The 18064-nt window shown below is 49.6% G+C and overlaps 1 protein-coding gene across 4 annotated transcripts in view; it reads left to right on the plus strand.

Annotated features, from left to right (window-relative positions):
- Nucleotides 1–18064, plus strand: part of GARNL3 (GTPase activating Rap/RanGAP domain like 3) — a 196578-nt gene that overhangs the window by 141736 nt on the left and 36778 nt on the right. For all 4 annotated transcript variants that reach the window (XM_076052998.1, XM_076052999.1, XM_076052997.1 and 1 more), the window contains 9 exons: nt 4190–4289; nt 5256–5374; nt 6778–6842; nt 9147–9210; nt 10959–10985; nt 12335–12410; nt 13039–13137; nt 15717–15820; nt 17211–17319. In XM_076052998.1, coding sequence (XP_075909113.1) covers nt 4190–4289; nt 5256–5374; nt 6778–6842; nt 9147–9210; nt 10959–10985; nt 12335–12410; nt 13039–13137; nt 15717–15820; nt 17211–17319 — 763 coding nt within the window. The remainder of the gene's footprint in view (nt 1–4189; nt 4290–5255; nt 5375–6777; nt 6843–9146; nt 9211–10958; nt 10986–12334; nt 12411–13038; nt 13138–15716; nt 15821–17210; nt 17320–18064) is intronic.

Genomic DNA, 18064 nt, shown 5'->3' on the forward strand with positions numbered 1-18064 from the left:
TCTTAGTGGCACGCTCCAGTCTCAGCAGCAGCGTCTCCAACTTCTCCTCTGACTGAGCAGCTATTACCAAATCATCAGCATACATAACGTGGTTGAGCAATAGGGAGCCATCCCTTGACCGCACCCGGGCATCGATTAGCCTCCCATTATATCTGTCCCATATGGAGATTCCCCCGGCACAGCTATTGAAGGCTTCACGAACTACGTGGTCAAAATAGATGTCAAATAATGTGGGAACCAGAGGACATCCCTGTCGCACCCCAAGGTGTACAGGGAATGGCTCTGACTCCCGGCCACGTAGTTTTACCCGGGCCCGCTCACCATCATGAAGGTCCTTAATGATCGTGAGCAGAGGGTCAGGTACTCCAAAACCACGAAGAACGACCCAGAGCCCAGGCCTACTGATGGTATCATAGGCCTTGACCAGGTCAATAAAGCAGAGATGTAGGTCTTGTTGGAATTCCCTACACCTCTGCTGTAGCAGACGGACAGAAAATATGGCATCTGTGCAGGACCGCCCTTTCCTGAAACCGCATTGGGGCTCCGCAAGCCTCTCCTCAGCGTGGCTGGCAAGGCGATGCTGAATAATCCTTGCCAGGACCTTTCCCGGCACACTGAGGAGTGAGATGCCCCTGTAGTTGTTACAGTCTGTGCGGTCCCCCTTCTTAAAAAGGGGGACCACCAGGGCATCCTTCCAATCCTGCGGAACCCGTCCAGTGGTCCAGACTGTTGTTATGATGTCATATAGGGCAGTCTGTGCACAAACGCCACCCTCCCTCAGCATTTCGCTTGGGAGATCATCTCTGCCCGCTGCCTTTGCTGGTCTCAGACTCCTGATCGCCTTCAATACTTCCTCAGCAGATGGCACCTCAGCCAGCCACTCACAGGGGGTGACTTCTTCCAATATTTGAGGCACCGCAGCCTCAGCAGGGTCATCCTCACTTTGTGCCACGATGTTTTCCTGGCTGAGGGATTTTCCCTCCCCCAGGACCTCACAGAAATGCTCAGCAAATCTGCGAACCTGTTCCTGGGAGTCGGAGATTGGATCACCGTTTTTTCCCCTAATGATGGTAATAGGTGTGGCGCTGCAGGTTACTTTTTTGATGGAGTTAAACAGAGATTTGTGATCACGGGCCACTGAGGCAGACTCCATCTCCTCAGCAACCCGTGACCACCACCCATTCTTGCAGCGCCTCACGGCTCTCCGAACCTCCGAGCGAAGGCTGCGGTAAGCCTCCTCATTCTCTGACGTGGGATTCTGTAGCCGATGACAGTGGGCCTGTCGATTTTTCTCAACTATCCTGAACACCTCCTCTGTCAGCCAGGGTCTCTGCGGAGGTCTGGACCGCGTACCCAAAGCAGCCATTGCAGCTGCATGAGTCACAGTCCTAAACCTCGCCCATTTACCCTCGACATCAGGAGGAGTCGGGGACGATGCCAATCCCAGCCGCAAGCGATGATGAAATTCTCGCTTGCAACTATCATCAGATAACTGAGACCAGGCCACTTTATGTTGGAATAGGGTCCTGGGTGTACACCCACCACCGGAGTGGAAGAATGGCAGGCGCATCTTACAGATGACTAGTCGATGGTCAGAGGGCAGATCAGCTCCACGGTAGGTCCTGGTGTCAAGGACATGGGCTCGCATTCGCTCGTCCGTCACTATGTAGTCCAGCAGATGTTCTTGCTTGGACCCGGCATGCATCCATGATGTTGTGTGGATGCGCCGATGCCGGAACAACGTGTTGGTAATTACAAGCCCATGGGCTGCACAAAAACCTAGCAGCCTCCTACCGTTGTTATTGAGCTGATCTGGCCCATGCCCTCCAATCACTCCAGACCAGGTGCCAGTATCATATCCAACTCGGGCATTTAAGTCACCCAACATGATGACTCTATCCCGAGGGGTCACTTTAGCCAGCACCTGTGACAGGAGGTCATAGAAGGCATCTGACTCATCGGCTTTGCCTGCATCCCTCCACGGATGTTCATCTTCGGTGGGGACATAAGTAACCACGACCACCATTCCTCGCCTCCGGTTGATGGGAAGGCGAGCCCAAAGTAGCCTGGGACTTACAGCTTCCCACACCTCACCGCCACGCTCCCACGCCCCCTTCATTCTTGTGTTCAAAAGAAGAGCCACACCCTATTGTTTGGCAGTCTGCTGCCCCGAGTAGAGGACTGTCCCCCCCTCATGGTTGCAGGAGCCAGAGCCGGTCCACCGGACCTCCTGAATGCCACACAGAGCCAGGCGGTACCGGTCCAGCTCCCGACAGAGGAGTGGCAGCCTCTCCTCCGCAGTGAGCATTCGAACATTCCACGTGGCCACCCGTAGTGGCTTATCGTTGTTTCTGGAGGAGCCCCGAGGGTAGATATTCAATCTCCTGGCTCCGCCAATTGGGGTTTGGCCAGGAGACGTCATAGACGCCTGGCCCCCCGGGGCCTCCGGCACAAGCTTGTTAGTTACATATTTCAGTTTAACTCGTGGTTTTAGTGGTAATTAATTGAAGGTGGAGGGGTTACCAGCCCCTCGCACCCGTCCAGAGCCCCCGTTTAGCCCCTGTGGTGGACACATATGCCATGAGGGGAGGAACCAATCAAAATTGGACCTCCCCCCACAGCACTGTCCACGACAGAGTTGCCCGTCCGGCACCGCGGGCGGTGGTCCACATGTCTTGTAACCCCCCCCCCCCCCCCCCACACACACTCTCACACACTCGTGCGGGCGGTGGTCCACATGTCTTGTGACCTCCACCCCCACACATTCGTGCAGGCGGTGGTCCACTTGTCTTGTGACCCCCCCCCCCCCACTCACACATTCGTGCAGGCGGTGGTCCACATGTCTTGTGACCCCCCCCCCCCCCCACACACACTCACACAGTCGTGCGGGCGGTGGTCCACATGTCTTGTGACCCCCCCCCCCCCCCCACACACACCCCCAGACATTCGTGTGGTCGGTGGTCCACATGTCCTGTGACCCCCCCCCCCCCCACACACACAACCTCACACATTCGTGCAGGCGGTGGTCCACATATCTTGTTACCTCCCCCCCCCCACCCAACAACTGCCATTCGCCACTAAGTGGCGGTGACGTCACCACGACGCTTGTGCCAGGATATGTGCACCCTGAGGCCACGTGAAGTGTCGAACGCCCGCTGGCAGGAGGTCACGGGGCAGACCCAGGTGCCCCAGGTCGACTGGCTGAGATGACTGGCTGATGCACCACCTGTGCCCCCTACTGTGGCAACCTGCTGTGCTATAGCCACCCGGCGCTCCGCTCGTTGTTGTGAGCGTCGCTCCTCCACCCTCCGTTGTTGTTGGAGGGCGACTCTCTCCAACTGCCCAGTAGCCTCACTGTGCACCTAGCCTGGCACCCCCGCCCCCCCCCCCCAGTAGCGTCCTTCGCGAGCCTCCTTCCCAACAGAGGCCGATCTTGACACCGCTGGTACCACTCATCGGCAAGTCCACTCAGCTCCACGTCTTGCCATACCGCGTCAGGGGCTCGCCCCCCCCCCCCTCCCGCCAATCGATTGACACCTATTAATTGACACCTATTAATTGACACCTATCGGTGTTCATATTTTGTTTTTAAGTTTTGAGAAAATTGTATGGGGTGGGGGGTGGGGGTCACAAGACATCTGGGTCCACCCCTTGTGTGGCTGTCCCTGGTTTTACCTGGACCATCCCCGGGGAATTGGTGTCTGTGTTGTTGTCTTTGTTGTTGTTCAGGGGTCATGGATTGGTTTTGTTATCGGGATCCTGTACTGAACTTTGTTGCAGCGAAACTCTACGGTGGCGAAAAAAATTCTATACAATTTTTAAAAATATAATTAAAATAACCCGGTGATGAGTAATCTGTCCGAGTTTAAAATTTGACTTAAAACTTTCGTGATTGCAGGAATTCATATTCTATGGTTCTTTCGGTAAAGTCACGTAGATAGAAAAAAATATAATTAAAAAGATTATTATTATTCTATCTACGAAATAATAATAAAATATTATTATGTTTCTATATACGTGACTGTCCGGGTTTGGTTCTGTGGCATAAGATGCAATCCATCCCACTCAGTTACTTACCCACTCATCATCTAACACCTCCTGTCTCCCCCCTCCTCCTCCTCCTCTCTCACCTCCTCCACCTCCTCACCACCACCACCCCTCCCACCTCATTCCCGTCACTCTCCCCCAGCCTTCCAAAACGCCACCGGGTACCTGGCAACGCACGGACGTCCACCTTGAGAACCCTGAGTATCACACGCGCTGGTACTTCAAGTACTTCCTCGGCAAGGGTGAGTGCCGTCGCTCACCAGGGGTGGGCACCATCACTCACCAGGGTGGGCACCATCACTCACCAGGGTGGGCATCATCACTCACCAGGGTGGGCACGATCACTCACCAGGGTGGGCACCATCACTCACCAGGGGTGGGCACCATCACTCACCAGGGTGGGCACCATCACTCACCAGGGTGGGCACCATCGCTCACCAGGGGTGGGCACCATCACTCACCAGGGTGGGCACCATCGCTCACCAGGGTGGGCACCATCGCTCACCAGGGTGGGCACCATCACTCACCAGGGGTGGGCACCATCACTCACCAGGGGTGGGCACCATCGCTCACCAGGATGGGCACCATCGCTCATTAGGGTGGGCACCATCGCTCACCAGGGTGGGCACCATCGCTCACCAGGGTGGGCACCATCGCTCACCAGGGTGGGCACCATCGCTCATTAGGGTGGGCACCATCGCTCACCAGGGTGGGCACCATCGCTCACCAGGGTGGGCACCATCGCTCACCAGGGTGGGCACCATCGCTCATTAGGGTGGGCACCATCACTCACCAGGGGTGGGCACCATCGCTCACCAGGGTGGGCACCATCGCTATATTTGGTGTTTGAACATCTTAACGCCAGCCACCTGTTTTAATGGGCAGAAAGGGTACGACCCACGTCCTTATTTTTCACACTTTGTTGCCGGAGGCACAAATAAAAGGTCCCCTTGATAAATCCAAAGCGTTAAACCAACCCTACCACCCCCACCCCCCTCGCCAATAAAAAATAAATAGTTGAATAAATCTCGACTTGAAGCTTGCGTGACGGCAGGAGTTCATATTCTTTGGGTCTTTCGGTAAAGTCACGTAGACAGGTGCAAAGAAAATAACAAAAAATAACAATAAAACTACGACGTTTCGATGGCAACACAAGACCCAAAGAATAAAATAGTTGAATAGTTTGAACCCTGTCGTCTCCCCCGCAGTGCACCAGAACTACGTGGGAGTGGACACGGACAAGAGCTGCTTCTTCCTCTCCGTCGTGCTGTCCGACCACAACAACCTGCGGGTGCCACAGTACCGCGCCGTCCTGTGGAGGAGGCCGGTGAGGGACCTCCACCGCCACCACCTCCACCACTATCATCGGGACCACCGCCATCACCACTAAGGCCACCACCACCAACGCCACCACCACCGCCACCACTACCACAGCCACCATCACCATTGCGACCACCACCACTAACGCCACCACCACCACCACCGCCGCCACCGCCGCCGCTGCCACCGCCGCAGCCCCCAAGGCAAAAAACTCCAAACCCACCGCTCACGCCGTTAAGCGTGGGTGCCGCGGTGGCTAGGAGATGTTAACTACCTCGCCTGGGGTACAGGAGGTCGTGGGTTCCATCCCGGACCCTCACACCACGGTGGCTAGGAGATGTTAACTACCTCGCCTGGTGTACAGGAGGTCGTGGGTTCCATCCCAGACCCTGATCCCTGTATATTTCTATTTGCGATAGCCAGGTCACTTCTGAAAAAGAGTTACGTAGCTCAGTGGAACCTTACATGGTAAATTAACAAATATATATATTTGAAGTTGGCATATCTCTCTCGCCCCGTGGTCGCGCAAAATTTTTCTCCGGGTCCTCCGGTTTTTCCCCCTCCGCATGTTAGAATCGCCGCCACACGTCCAGAGAGTTTTTGTCTTCCGCTACAAATGTCCCCGCGATGAGGATGATGGTGATGATGATGGTGGCGGCGTTGGCGGTGGCGGTAGGCAACTTTTTGTTTTAGCCATCAATGTGTGGTGGCCAGGTTCGCACTCCTGACAAAAGAAGCTACAGATGTTCAGTGGACCTTATCACTGTTACATTGCATTTATGGCTTTATTTTGGTGATTTCGAAAACGTTTTTGTTTGGTTTGGCCATGTTTTTGTTTGTTGTAGTACGGAGTTAGACTGATGGCCTTAATCTTAGTTGTCTTGTGGTTGTTGTTGTTGTTGTTTGACTTGCATCCCACTGGGATTTTTGCACACAGCGTTGGTGTACGGTGCTATTTCAGGAATATTTTTGATGTTTTTTTTCGTGGAATTTCTGTTTGCACAGTCAACACATAGTCACTTTAAGATGTTTTCTTGTTCATGTTTTGTTTTTTGTTTGTTGCGGTTGCATCCGATTCAAGAGCCGAATGGCTCACAGGGCTATACCAAAGAAATGGAACTATGAACTATGGTTAAAAAAACACACACACAAACGACTTGAAATAGTCAAGAATTATAAAAAAAATGTTAACGCGACGTCTGCACGGCACGGTTCCAGTTCGCTGGAGAATCGTCACTGCCGTAATCGGACCCAACCGTGCTGTTTGCACAGTCGTGATCAACACTGCCACGACATCACTACCTCTACTACACCACCATCACCGTCACTGCCACACCATCAACATCACCCCCACGCCACCGCTGTCACACCATCACCGCCCCCCGTGGTGCTCTGCGCTGTGTCCTGCAGGGCTCACTGAAGATCTGCCTCCCCTACTGCCCAACTAAAGCCTTCTCCGTCAAGTCCATCCTCAGGTAGACATCGCGAGACACAGAGAGAGAGAGAGAGACACGCTCTCTGTCTCTCTCGTCTGGGTTCAGTGGGTAAAGGCGCAGCTCAGTTTAACACGTAGGCTTTCGCGACCAATATTATTCACACAACTCATTACTAATCATAACCATTGACTGATTACCAATCGATTATATAATTACAATACCCCCCCCCTCCGCCTCAAATCACTGCACCTGAATGAGTTAAATGATGACGTCACCCTGCTGCTGCTCTATTTAAGACCGGGAGCAAGTGGAGACGGCTTTACCATTCTGGCGAATTGCCCGATGATGCTGGGAATGTAATTACCAGCGAAACGTCGTACTGCTCGAACTGTAAATGTTGTGGATTCACTCGGTGGGCTAAAGTAGGGAACTATTTTGCCTTTTGTCAACGTGACACTTTTTTTGGCTGATTGGCCGTGTCGGATGGTGGAGGGTTATTATGAATATTGTGAAAGGTGCAGCTCTGCACATTCTCTCCTGCTCATGCCACTGCTGGACGGCCACGCGGCCACGTCTTTCAACGTTTTTTCAATTCCGACATTAGGACGCCACTGGAGCTGTGCGCTGCTAAATCGTCACCGAGATTGACAAACTCGCGCAAAGTCCTCGTTCAGGCGGTAGTGGTTGACTCATCACCACGTGGCTCCTGCTGCTGATGCCTCCTAGCTGCTCATCGGTGGTTCCTCCTCCTGGTGCCTCTGAGTCTGAGTCGTCCTCTCTCAGTTCTCTCTCTCTCTGAGTCGTCCTCTCTCTCTCTCTGAGTCGTCCTCTCTCTCTCTGAGTCGTCCTCTCTCTCTGAGTCGCCCTCTCTCTCTCTGAGTCGTCCTCTCTCTCAGTTCTCTCTCTCTCTCTCTGAGTCGTCTCCTCTCTCTCTCCCTCTGAGTCGTCCTCTCTCTCTGAGTCGTCCTCTCTCTCTGAGTCGCCCTCTCTCTCTCTCTGAGTCGTCCTCTCTCTCTGAGTCGCCCTCTCTCTCTCTCTGAGTCGTCATCTCTCTCAGTTATTCTTTCTCAGAGGCATCCTCTCTCTCTCAGTCCGCTGTCTCTCTCTCAGAGTCGTCCCCTATCTCTCTCTGTCTCTCTACGAGAGCGACTATAGCGTTGGAGAGTTAAGAGTACAAAGTCATCCTAGCAGTGCCGGATGAAGCGAAGTGCGGGGCCTGTAGCACATATTGTTATGAAGGGGCCCTAAATAATAATAAAAAACACGTAAATATTAAAACACATTTTAAACTGGCATAGTAAAGTCATTTTATTTTTTCATTTGCTATACGGCCCAGATAATACGACGAATCGCTAACCTTTAACACCCAGTCGTTCGTATAAGTCGAAGGCGCTATAGTACTATAGTAATAGAGCAAGTGCAGAATCACTGAACCGGAATTGATAGCTCGAAGACATTTAGCGCGGGGCCCTTGAAAGTGCGGTGCCCGTAGCTACTACACGTGTAGTAGTAGCTAGATATGCAGTGTGTGTGTGTGCGTGTGTCTTGCCTGGGTATTTGTACCATCGGACACTCCACCCTCACAACTCCAAATCGGTGATGGGGAAGTTGTGGAGAGAGTGGAGAGTTTCCCATACCTGAGCAGTGTTGTTATGACCGGCTCCAGTTTAACAGCAGAGGTCTCACTCCGAATCAGTCGAGCGGCAATATCTTTTCATCGGTTGCGTAACGCTGTGTGGAAGCTGGTCTGTCGCTCCGCACTAAACTTCAGGTCTTCTCGGCCACGGTCATTCCCTCCCTTCTCTATGCTTGCGAAACGTGGACCCCCTTAATGGAACATCTTCGCCGGTTAGAAACATTTAGGCTAGCCTGCCTATACGATCCATCCTGGGTTTAACCAGGCTGGATTGTGTGAGGAGCTCACAAATCTTTGAAAGATCTGGGCAAGGTCCCATCAGTGAGCTCCTCCGGCAGTTGGAGGCAGTCGCCCTCCAACAACAACGGAGGGTGGAGGAGCGACGCTCACAACAACGAGCGGAGCGCCGGGTGGCTAAAGCACAGCAGGTTGGCACAGTAGGGGGCACAGGTGGTGCACCAGCCAGTCATCTCAGTCAGTCGACCCGTGGCACCTGGGTCTGCCCCGTGACCTCCTGCCGGCGGGCGTTCGACACTTCACGTGGCCTCAAGGTGCACATGGCCTGGCACAAGCGTCGTGGTGACGTCACCGCCACTTAGTGGCGAATGGCGGTTGTTGTTGTTGTGTGCGTGTGTGTGCGTGCGTGTGTGTACGTGTGCGTGTGTGCGTGTGCATGTGTGTGCGTGTGTGTGCGTGTGCGTTCACAGCGCGATATCCCTGGACAAATTTGAGAGAAGCCTTCGAGAAATTTTAAATCCCGAAATACAGAAGGTGAGATCCTCGCGAGAACCCTTCCCGTTGTCGCAGACGCAAGCCCCTTTCAACCCACAACGTCACAGGCGCCGCGTAGGAACGGACACGGGGGAGATTTCATAAACATTGACGTACTTTAAATAAAAATTGACGTACTCGTTAACCCACGCGGTTTAACCCGTATGCTGGCACAAGGAAATTTAATTTTCAGGTCCGTACGGCCTACAGCCGTTTCAATACGGGGACAAAAAATATTTGTCCATTTGTTTGCGTTTCTACCCTTGTGAAGTTGTGATGGGACTTTGTCGGGTGAACGTTGAGATTTTTAAGGGGCACAGCGGTGACCAATACGGTCTGAGTTGGTCTGTAATAGGGTAGGCCACTGATAAGGTGTTGACAGGTATGGCAATGTATAGTGTAGTACTGTAGTGTATAGGGTATAGTAGTGTATAGTAGTGTAGTGTATAGTGTAGTTTACAGTACCCATAGACTCAACACTACACGTAGACTGAACACTGCCCATAGACTCAACACTGCCCATAGACTCAATACTGCCATTGACTCAACACTACCCATAGACTCAACACTCCCCAAAGACTCAACACTCCCCATAGACTCAACACTACCCATAGACTCAACACTACCCATAGACTCAACACTACCCATAGACTCAACACTGCCCATAGACTCAACACTGCCCATAGACTCAACACTGCCCATAGACTCAACACTACCCATAGACTCAACACTCCCTATAGACTCAACACTACCCATAGACTCAACACTGCCCATAGACTCAACACTACCCATAGACTCAACACTGCCCATAGACTCAACACTACCCAAAGACTCAACACTCCCCATAGACTCAACACTACCCATAGACTCAAAACTCCCCATATACTCAACACTACCCATAGACTCAACACTACCCATAGACTCAACACTACCCATAGACTCAACACTAAACATAGACTCAACACTGCCCATAGACTCAACACTGTCCATAGACTCAACACTACCCGTAGACTCAACACTCCCTATAGACTCAACACTACCCATAGACTCAACACTGCCCATAGACTCAACACTACCCATAGACTCAACACTGCCCATAGACTCAACACTACCCAAAGACTCAACACTCCCCATAGACTCAACACTACCCATAGACTCAACACTCCCCATAGACTCAACACTACCCATAGACTCAACACTACCCATAGACTCAACACTACCCATAGACTCAACACTACCCATAGACTCAACACTGCCCATAGACTCAACACTGCCCATAGACTCAACACTGCCCATAGACTCAACACTACCCATAGACTCAACACTCCCTATAGACTCAACACTACCCATAGACTCAACACTGCACATAGACTCAACACTACCCATAGACTCAACACTGCCCATAGACTCAACACTACCCAAAGACTCAACACTGCCCATAGACTCAACACTACCCATAGACTCAACACTCCCCATAGACTCAACACTACCCATAGACTCAACACTACCCATAGACTCAACACTACCCATAGACTCAACACTAAACATAGACTCAACACTGCCCATAGACTCAACACTGCCCATAGACTCAACACTACCCATAGACTCAACACTACCCATAGACTCAACACTACCCATAGACTAAACACTACCCATAGACTAAACACTGCCCGTAGACGGTTATACGGTGCGAGAGAAGTTCAACATATTTACAAATGACGCAATGTTCATTGTTTTGTGCTCCACAGGACTTGCTCGTTCTGGAGGAGCAGGAGGTACGAAACGTCTGACCCCTCCTTGTCGCATCACGTACCACGTGCCTCTGTGACTGTGTGACCACGTGACTGCATGACTCAGTGACCACGTGACTGCGTGACCGCGTGACTCCATGACCGCGTGACCACGTAACTGCATGACTCTTTGACTGCATGACCGCGTGACCACGTGACTCCATTACTCCATGACTCCGTTACCGCGTAATCGCGTGACCATGTGACCGCGTGACTCTGTGACTCCATGAGTGCGTGACTGACCACCTGACCGTGCGACCGTCTGACCGCGTGACCGCGTGACTCCTTGACCGTCCACATATTCATATTCTTAGTTTTTTCGGTAAAGTCACGTTGAAGAGAAACAACAAAATAATAAAATATATAAAACAATAAAAAATTCTCACGACGTTTCGACCATAACTCAAACGGTCATCTTCAGGTGTGAGTTATGGTCGAAACGTCGTGAGAATTTTTTTATTGTTTTATATATATTTTATTATTTTGTTGTTTCTCTTCAACGTGACTTTACCGAAAAAACTAAGAATATGAATTACTGCAGTCACGAAAGCTTTAAATCAAAATTCGTCCACATATTGTTAACGAAATAAAATAAACCGATAAATATGAACCAAATAACAAAAACGTATAGAACCTGTTTAGCCTACCATTCACAAATGAAAATTAAACTACTGTTATAAATTACTTGCATGGTTTAAAAAGTTGTAATGAGGGCATAAAATGTAGACACAGGGGACCTTGGTTTTAAGGAAGGTGCCTGGCAATAAATGAAGTATCTGCTCCAAGCGCAAACGGATACCTGGTGCAGTGTGTAAACATCGCCACTAAGGGAGACAAAGGCGGCCGGGCGTGGTGCTGGCCACCCACCCCCTCGTGCGCCGTGCCGGCCTTCATAGGTGCTTCTACTCGCTACAACAGCACTTGCCCCAAAAGTCTGTTAAGGCTCTTTGTCTTTGATTTTTGTAGCGACGCTGCTGCTGCTGATAATGAGGATAACCCAGTTCCTGATGATGCTGTGATGATGATGATGCTGCTGATGATGATGCTGATGATAATGCTGTGATTATGATGATGCTGCTGCTGATGATGATGCTGGTAACGATTCTGCTGCTGATGATGACCCATTTTATGATGACGCTGCTACGATGATGATGCTGCTGCTGCTGCTGATTGTACACGTGTGCACATTTGCATGTATGCCGTTACATGCATGCGTGCGTGTGTCGGTGCGTCTGCGCGTGCGTGTCCTTGTGGGTGCGTCCGTGCGTGCGTGCGCGTGTGTGTGTCCGTGCGTGCGTGTGTGGCTGTGTCCGTGCGTGTTCCCCCTCGCCTAGGGCTCGGTAAATTTCAAATTCGGCGTCCTCTACGCGAGGGAAGGGCAGCTCACTGACGACGAAATGTTCAGCAACGGTGAGCGCCGAACGGTGGCCTTGAGATGTTGATTATCTCGCCAAGTGTGCAGGAGGTCGCGGGTTCGATCCCGACCCTGTGACGTGATAACAAATGTAACGTGAATAGCTTCACAAAGTCCATCGATGTCAACGCGTGGCCTGGAATCCTCTCCACGTGACCTCAAGAACCCGGAGGCGGCAGCACATTTCTTGTGGAGTTGTTGCAAAGTCTTCGGAGTGTTAACATTTTTTGAAGCACCCTGCAATATATAAAAATACATGTATTAACGTAATTTAAAAATATATATTTATATCATGTAAAAATACATGTATTGATGTAATAATATAAAAATATAAATAAATTTATATTATATCAAAATACGTGTATTAACATTCTAATGTTCAAACAAATGCATTAATATAATATAAAAATACGTGTATTAACATTATAATAACATAAAAATGCACGTATTTCTATTATAATATTATAAAATTACGTGTATTAGCATTATAATACTACGAAAATACATGTATTCGTTTTATAATAACATGAAATAAAATGTATTAATACTATAACAATACTATATGTAAAAATACATTTCCTTTAATATTATGAATCCACTCGTCTGTGCCTCTTCCACTTTCAGAAACGGGCAGCGAAGACTTTGACAAGTTTCTGGGCCTCCTCGGGGAGCACATTTCTCTCAAGGGCTGGGTGGGCTATCGTGGCGGCCTGGACACCAAGAGTACGTGGGCAAGGCTAGGGCTAGTAGTAGGGGTAGTAGTAGGAGTGTAGGGGTAGTCGGGGTGTAGTAGTAGGGTATAGTGGTAGTAGGGGTAGTAGTAGGGGTAGTAGTAGGGGTAGTAGTAGGGGTGTATTAGTAGGGGTGTAGTAGTAGGGGTGTAGTAGTAGGGGTAGTAGTAGGGGTGTAGTGGTAGGGGTGTAGTGGTAGGGGTAGTAGGGGTGTAGTGGTAGGGTATACAGGTAGTAGTAGGAGTGTAGTAGTAGTAGGGGTAGTAGTAGTGGTAGGGTGTAGTAGTAGGGGTAGTAGTAGGGGTAGTAGTAATGGTAGTAGTAGTAGGGGTAGTAGTAGTAGGGGTGTAGTAGTAGGGGTAGTAGTAGGGGTGTAGTAGTAGGGGTAGTAGTAGTAGGAGTGTAGTAGGGGTGTAGTGGTAGTAGGGGTGTAGTAGTAGGGGTAGTAGGGTGTAGTAGTAGGGTATAGTGGTAGTAGTAGGAGTGTAGTAGTAGTAGGGGTAGTAGTAGTAGGGGCGTAGTTGTAGGGTGAGTAGTAGTAGTGGTACGGTGGGTGTTGTAGTCGTAGGGGTAGTAGTAGTAGTAGGGGTAGTAGTAGTAGGGGTAGTAGTAGTAGGGGATAGTGGTAGTAGTAGTAGTGGTAGTAGTAGGGATAGTAGTAGTAGTAGGAGTGTAGGAGTAGGGGTAGTAGTAGTAGGGGTAGTAGAAGGAGTAGGAGGGGTGTAGTAGTAGTGGTAGTAGTAGTAGGGGTAGTAGGGGTGTAGTAGTAGGGTATAGTGGTAGTAGTAGGAGTGTAGTAGTAGTAGGGGTAGTAGTAGTAGTAGGGGCGTAGTAGTAGGGTGAGTAGTAGTAGTGGTACGGTGAGTGTTGTAGTCGTAGGGGTAGTAGTAGTAGGGGTAGTAGTAATAGGGGTGTAGTAGTAGAGTATAGTGGTAGTAGTAGTAGTGGTAGTAGTAGGGATAGTAGTAGTAGTATGAGTGTAGGAGTAGGGGTAGTAGTAGTAGGGGTAGTAGGAGGAGTAGTAGGGGTGTAGTAGTAGTAGTGGTAGTAGGGGTAGTAGTAGTAATAGGGGTAGTAGGGGTGTAGTAGTAGGGTATAGTGGTAGTAGTAGGAGTGTAGTAGTAGGGGTAGTAATAGGGGTGTAGTAGTAGGGTGAGTAGTAGTGGTACGGTGGGTGTTGTAGTCGTAGGGGTAGTAGTAGTAGTAGGGGTAGTAGTAGTAGGGGTGTAGTAGTAGGGTATAGTGGTAGTAGTAGTAGTGGTAGTAGTAGGGATAGTAGTAGTAGGAGTGTAGGAGTAGGGGTAGTAGTAGTAGGCGTAGTAGGAGGAGTAGTAGGGGTGTAGTAGTAGTGGTAGTAGGGGTAGTAAGGGTGTAGTCGTAGTAGTAGGGGTAGTAGGGGTGTAGTCGTAGTAGTAGGGGTAGTAGGGGTGTAGTCGTAGTAGTAGGGGTGTAGTAGTAGGGTATAGTAGTAGTAGAAGTGTAGTAGTAGAGGTAGTAGTAGTAGGAGTGTAGTAGTAGGGGTGTAGTAGTAGTAGAAGTTGTAGTATGGGTAGTAGAGGTTGTAGTAGGGGTAGTAGTAGGGATGTAGTAGTAGTAGGGGTAGTAGTAATGGTAGTAGTAGTAGGGGTAGTAGTAGGGGTGTAGTAGTAGGGGTAGTAGTAGTAGTAGGGGTAGTAGTAGTGTAGTAGTAGTAGGGGTAGTAGTTGTAGTAGTAATGGTAGTAGTAGTTTGGGTAGTAGTAGTAGTAGGGGTGTAGTAGTAGGGGTAGTAGTAGGGGTAGTAGTAGTAGGGGTGTAGTAGTAGGGGTAGTAGTAGTAGGGGTAGTAGTAGTAGTAGGGGTGTAGTAGTAGGGGTAGTAGTAGTAGTAGGGGTAGTAGTAGTAGGGGAGTAGTAGTAGGGGTAGTAGTAGTATGGGTAGTAGTATGGGTAGTACTAGAGGTTGTAGTAGGGGAATAGTTGTAGTAGTACCGGCGTGAACGGCACCCTCCTGTTCACCTTCTAACGTGCTCGGGCGTGGCGTTCGACGACCACCACCACGTGATGTTTTGTGTTGTGACGTTTTTGTGTTGTGACGTATTTGTGTTGTGACGTTTTTGTGTTGTGACGTATTTGTGTTGTGACGTTTTTGTGCTGTGACGTTTTTGTGTTGTGACGTTTTTGTGCTGTGACGTTTTTGTGTTGTGACGTTTTTGTGCTGTGGCGTTTTTGTGCTGTGACATTTCTGTGTTGTGACGTTTTTGTGTTGTGACATTTTTGTGCTGTGGCGTTTTTGTGCTGTGACGTTTTTGTGTTGTGACGTTTTTGTGACGTGTTTGTGTTGTGCGTGGCGCGTTCAGCACCACGTGCCACAGCGTGTGGATTTTTTATTGTTTAGTTATTTGTTGCTGGTGACTTTGTTTCGTATCGAAATCGGCTCCAGTGCTATTTTCTCGCTCCTCTCCCTCTCTCTCTCTCTCCCGCTTTCTCTCACTCTCTCTTTCTCTCTCTCTCTCTTGCTGTCTCTTTCTCTCGCTCTCTCTCACTTTCCCTCTCTCGCTCGCTCTCTCTCCCCCATCGTCGTCGTTCGATCAGACGACACAACGGGAACGCACGCGGTCTACACTATCTACCAGGGACACGAGATCATGTTCCACGTGTCCACCATGCTCCCTTACTCCAAGGACAACCGACAGCAGGTACACACGCGTATAGTAATGTGTATAGGGTAGTGTATAGTGTAGTGTATAGTAGTGTAGTGTATAGTGTATAGTAGTGTATAGTGTAGTGTATAGTAGTGTAGTGTATAGTCGTGTAGTGTATAGTAGTGTATAGTGTAGTGTATAGTAGTGTAGTGTATAGTAGTGTATAGTGTAGTGTATAGTAGTGTATAGTGCAGTGTATAGTAGTGTAGTGTATAGTAGTGTATAGTGTATAGTAGTGTATAGTGTAGTGTATAGTAGTGTATAGTGTAGTGTATAGTAGTGTAGTGTATAGTCGTGTAGTGTATAGTAGTGTAGTGTATAGTAGTGTATAGTGTAGTGTATAGTAGTGTATAGTGTAGTGTATAGTAGTGTAGTGTATAGTACTGTATAGTGTAGTGTATAGTAGTGTATAGTAGTGTAGTGTATAGTAGTGTAGTGTATAGTCGTGTATAGTGTAGTGTATAGTAGTGTAGTGTATAGTAGTGTAGTGTATAGTCGTGTATAGTGTAGTGTATAGTAGTATAGTGTATAGTAGTGTATAGTGTAGTGTATAGTAGTGTATAGTGTAGTAGTGTATAGTGTAGTGTATAGTGTAGTGTGTAGCGTAGTATATAGTAGTGTATAGTGTAGTGTGTACTGTATAGTGTAGCGTATAGTGTAGTGTATAGTGTAGTGTATAGTGTAGTGCAGGGGTGGGCAAATTTTTTGACTCGCGGGCCACAATGGGTTCTAAAATTTGACAGAGGGGCCGGGCCAGGAACAGATGGATGGAGTGTTTGTGTGAACTAATATAAATGACATGTAAAAATCATTACATGAAAGGATTTGGCCTTTAACAGGTAGCAAAGCATTTATTTGCAAGGCAATTTAACAAATTGCACGAACATGAACAATACAAAAACATATCGGAACGCCCGGTAAAAAGTGCGCCATCTAATGGGGAAATGGGGGCATTACAGGAGAAAGGGAAATTTAATAATAATAATTATATTTGGACAAGTTCGGCGGACCGGATTAAAAAGCCCAACGGGCCGTATACGGCCCGGGGGCCGCACTTTGCCCATGTCTGGTGTAGTGTATAGTGTAGTGTATAGTGTAGTGTATAGTGTAGTGTATAGTGTAGTGTATAGTGTAGTGTAGTGTATAGTAGTGTATAGTGTAGTGTATAGTGTAGTGTATAGTATAGTGTAGTGTATAGTGTAGTGTATAGTGTAGTGTATAGTGTAGTGTATAGTCGTTAACAGGGGTAAGTTGCGGAGTGTCCCCGCGACGACGCGGCTCTCGAGCGGGCTGTGACGCCGGCGTGGACGAGAGCCACGACGTTCCCGCGATGTTCCCACAACGTTCCCGCGACGTTCCCGCCCCCCCCCCCCCCCTCCACCAGGTGGAGCGCAAGCGGCACATCGGCAACGACATCGTCACCATCGTATTCCAGGAGGGAGAGGAGTCGTCCGTGTCCTTCAAGCCCTCCATGATCCGCTCCCACTTCACGCGTATCCCCTCCCCTCCGTCACGCACGCACACACACACACATACACACCACATACACACACACACATACACACACATACACACACACATACACACACACATACACACACATACACACACACACATACACACACATACATACACATACATACACACACACATACACACACACACACATACACACACATATACAAAGATCCCCCGTATAGCCTTAATAACTGTAGGGGCAAGTGCTGTTAGCGAGCACCTATGAAGGCCGTATATACACACCTGTTCCTGGGGGTCGGAGATTGGATCACCGTTTTTTCCCCTAATGATGGTAATAGGTGTGGCGTTGCAGGTTACTTTTTTGATGGAGTTAAATAGAGATTTGTGATCACGGGCCACTGAGGCAGACTCCATCTCCTCAGCAACCCGCGACCACCACCCATCCTTGCAGTGCCTCACGGCTCTCCGAACCTCCGAGCGAAGGCTGCGGTAAGCCTCCTCATCTCTGACGTGGGATTCTGTAGCCGATGACAGTGGGCCTGTCGCTTTTTCTCAACCATCCTGAACACCTCCTCTGTCAGCCAGGGTCTCTGGGGAGGTCTGGACCGCGTACCTAAAGCAGCCATTGCAGCTGCATGAGTCACAGTCCTAAACCTCGCCCATTTACCCTCGACATCAGGAGGAGTCGGGGACGATGCCAATCCCAGCCGCAAGCGATGATGAAATTCTCGCTTGCAACTTTCATCAGATAACTGAGAC

The sequence above is a fragment of the Petromyzon marinus genome, chromosome 59 (genome assembly GCF_048934315.1).
Source record: "Petromyzon marinus isolate PM22_M1 ecotype Great Lakes invasive population chromosome 59, UKy_Petmar_22M1.pri1.0, whole genome shotgun sequence".
NCBI classification, from domain to species: domain Eukaryota; kingdom Metazoa; phylum Chordata; class Hyperoartia; order Petromyzontiformes; family Petromyzontidae; genus Petromyzon; species Petromyzon marinus.